At 36.7% G+C, this 2,406-nt stretch overlaps 1 protein-coding gene across 1 annotated transcript; it reads right to left on the bottom strand.

Moving 5' to 3' along the window:
- Positions 1 to 802: 802 nt before the first annotated feature.
- On the bottom strand, positions 803 to 1,672 carry LOC111400368. Its single transcript, XM_023027781.1, has 4 exons — positions 1,565 to 1,672; positions 1,352 to 1,462; positions 1,144 to 1,292; positions 803 to 1,046 (listed from the first exon to the last, which is right to left on the bottom strand). The coding sequence occupies exons 1-4, from the start codon at positions 1,670 to 1,672 to the stop codon at positions 803 to 805; spliced, it is 612 nt and encodes a 203-aa protein (XP_022883549.1).
- Between the last annotated feature and the right edge of the window lie 734 nt (positions 1,673 to 2,406).

Raw genomic sequence — 2,406 nt, 5'->3', positions numbered from 1 at the left:
TATCTGAAATTAGCATCAAATTGCATGTTTCAGCTATCTTGAAACTGGACAGAAATAAGTTGCAATGTCACTTGCATTTTGTGGATATTCCTTTGCCTATAAAAGGAGACATTGGCCAAGATTTTGAGAGAATCATTCCTCTTCATCATATTCTAGTTTCCTTCATTTTCTTTGTAACATTTCATTATATATTTCTAAACCATTAGTTAGAGCTAGGGGTGAAACTTTGGTAAATGCGTAGTATTATCTTTGATCTTTCACTTTGTTCTTCAATTTTCATCTTCTTACTTGGTTGAAGTATATGTTCTACAAATGATTTTAGTTTGTTAAAGACTTTGATTTATTGTTGACAAATTTTGGCACAATAAATGCTTAGATAATCTCTACATTTCAATAACTTGTTTTGACACATTCTCTCAAACAATTATCAAGATCTATCTTTTAGTATATTTGCAATCAACGTTTTATCTTCCATATGAGATCACTCCTTAGTTGATTTTCATATGAGTTAAATTAGAGATCAAGGGCAATTTCTACTCATTTATTCTAAGTGAATCCCCAACGCTCTAGTGTTCTTTTTCATCGTATTTCCACCAACCATTTACCACTCATAGAATAGTTTATTTTCTTTCAATTCCCTGTGGTTCGACCTCGAACTTTCGAGTTTACTACTTGTCACAACCTGCACTTGGGTTTGCAACCTTAAAGTTGTAACAAAGCAAAATAAATTAAACGGATACAGTGGATTGCCTCCCACCCAACGCTAGTTTATAGTCGATAACTCGACTTTTCCACGTCTGCCTCAATTTGGTGTTCCAAGTTGAATGGTGGACTTTTGCTTTGAGAAATCACCACCCCAATAATGTTTCAGCCTTTGCCCATTAACTATAAAAGTATCCTTAGTTTTATGGCTGACTTCTTGGCTCCATATGGCAAAGCTTTTGTGATAGTGTAAGGACCCAACCACCTTGACCTTAGTTTTCCTGCGAAGAGCCTGAGTCTCGAATCGTATAATAAACTTTTTGCCACACTTCAAACTCTTGCCTCTGAATGTTTAAGTCATGCCACCTTTTGGTGCATTCTTTGTAGAGCCTTGAGTTTTCATATGCTTTCATCCTGAATTTATCTAACTCATTAAGCTACAGTAAACGTTTCTCACCGGCGGTCTTCAAATTCACGTTTAATTGTTTCATAGCCCAATATGCATGGTGTCCTATCTCTAGTGGGAGGTGGCACACTTTTCCAAAAACTAGGCAGTATGGAGACAGCCTATCAGTGTCTTGAATGTTGTTCTATATGCCCACAATGCATCATCTAACTTTTTAGATCAATCCTTTTCGAATGAATTCACTGTAACCTCAAGTATTCTCTTCAACTGCCGATTAGACACTTCAACTTGTCCGCTGGTCTGTGGATGATATGGTGTAGCCACATGGTGTTTAACGCCATATTTACTCAATAACTACTCAAATTGGTGATTGCAGAAGTGTTTTCCCCCATTACTAATTATCGCCCACGGTGTGCCATATCTGGTGAAGATGTATTTTTTTAAAAACCCAATTACCACTTTTATGTCGTTGGTTGGCAATGCAACTACTTCTACCCATTTCGATACATAGTCTACAGCCACTAGGATATACTGATTTGAGAACGATGGGGGAAAAGATCCCATAAAGTCAATTTCCTAAACGTCAAATATCTTAACCTCTAATATATTGTTAAGTGGCATTTCATTTCTCCTAGAGATATTCATAGCGTGTTGATATCTATCACATCTCTTGACGAACTCAAAGATGTCTCTGAACAATGTAGGCCAATAAACCCTAACTGTAAAATCTTTGCAGCAGTCTTTGAAGCTCCAAAGTGTCTCGCATAAGCAGATGAGTGGCAATGCTCAAGAATCTCAGGTACTTCTTCTTCAGGTATAAACCTTCTTACAATCTGATCAGCTCCTTACTTATAGAGAATAGGATCTTTCCAAAGTAGTATTTCAATTTGACAAAGAACTTTTTCCTCTGGTGACTTAAGTAATCTGGCGATGGGATGGACTTAGCCGGATAGCTAACAATATCTGCATACCATGGTGATTCTTCTACACTAAATATCGATGCTCATCTGGAATAATCTTGTTGATATCCACTAACTCTTCTGGCTCTTCAAGTTCCAATCACGATAGGTGATCAGCTATCCCACTTTCACTGTCCTTTTTGTCCCAGTTTTTGATATCAAATTCTTACAGCAGTAATACCAAACGGATTAATCTCGACTTAGCATCATTCTTTATCATCAAATATTTTAGTGCGTAGTGATCTGTGTAGACTATGACCTTAGACCCTATGAGATATGACCTGAATTTGTTAAATGCATATACTACAGCCAATAACTCCTTTTTAGTGGTTACATAGT

The sequence above is a fragment of the Olea europaea genome, chromosome 10 (genome assembly GCF_002742605.1).
Source record: "Olea europaea var. sylvestris chromosome 10, O_europaea_v1, whole genome shotgun sequence".
Classification (NCBI taxonomy): domain Eukaryota; kingdom Viridiplantae; phylum Streptophyta; class Magnoliopsida; order Lamiales; family Oleaceae; genus Olea; species Olea europaea.
This window is presented reverse-complemented; position numbering and strand designations above follow the sequence as displayed.

Coding starts and splice junctions, on each gene's coding strand:
- LOC111400368 (XM_023027781.1), bottom strand. CDS start 1,672: ATGGGATCTTTTCCCCCATCGTTCTCAAATCAGTATATCCTAGTGGCT. Junction 1,463..1,564: donor CAACCAACGACATAAAAGTG/GTAATTGGGTTT, acceptor CAATTTGAGTAG/TTATTGAGTAAATATGGCGT. Junction 1,293..1,351: donor AGAGAATACTTGAGGTTACA/GTGAATTCATTC, acceptor GTGGGCATATAG/AACAACATTCAAGACACTGA.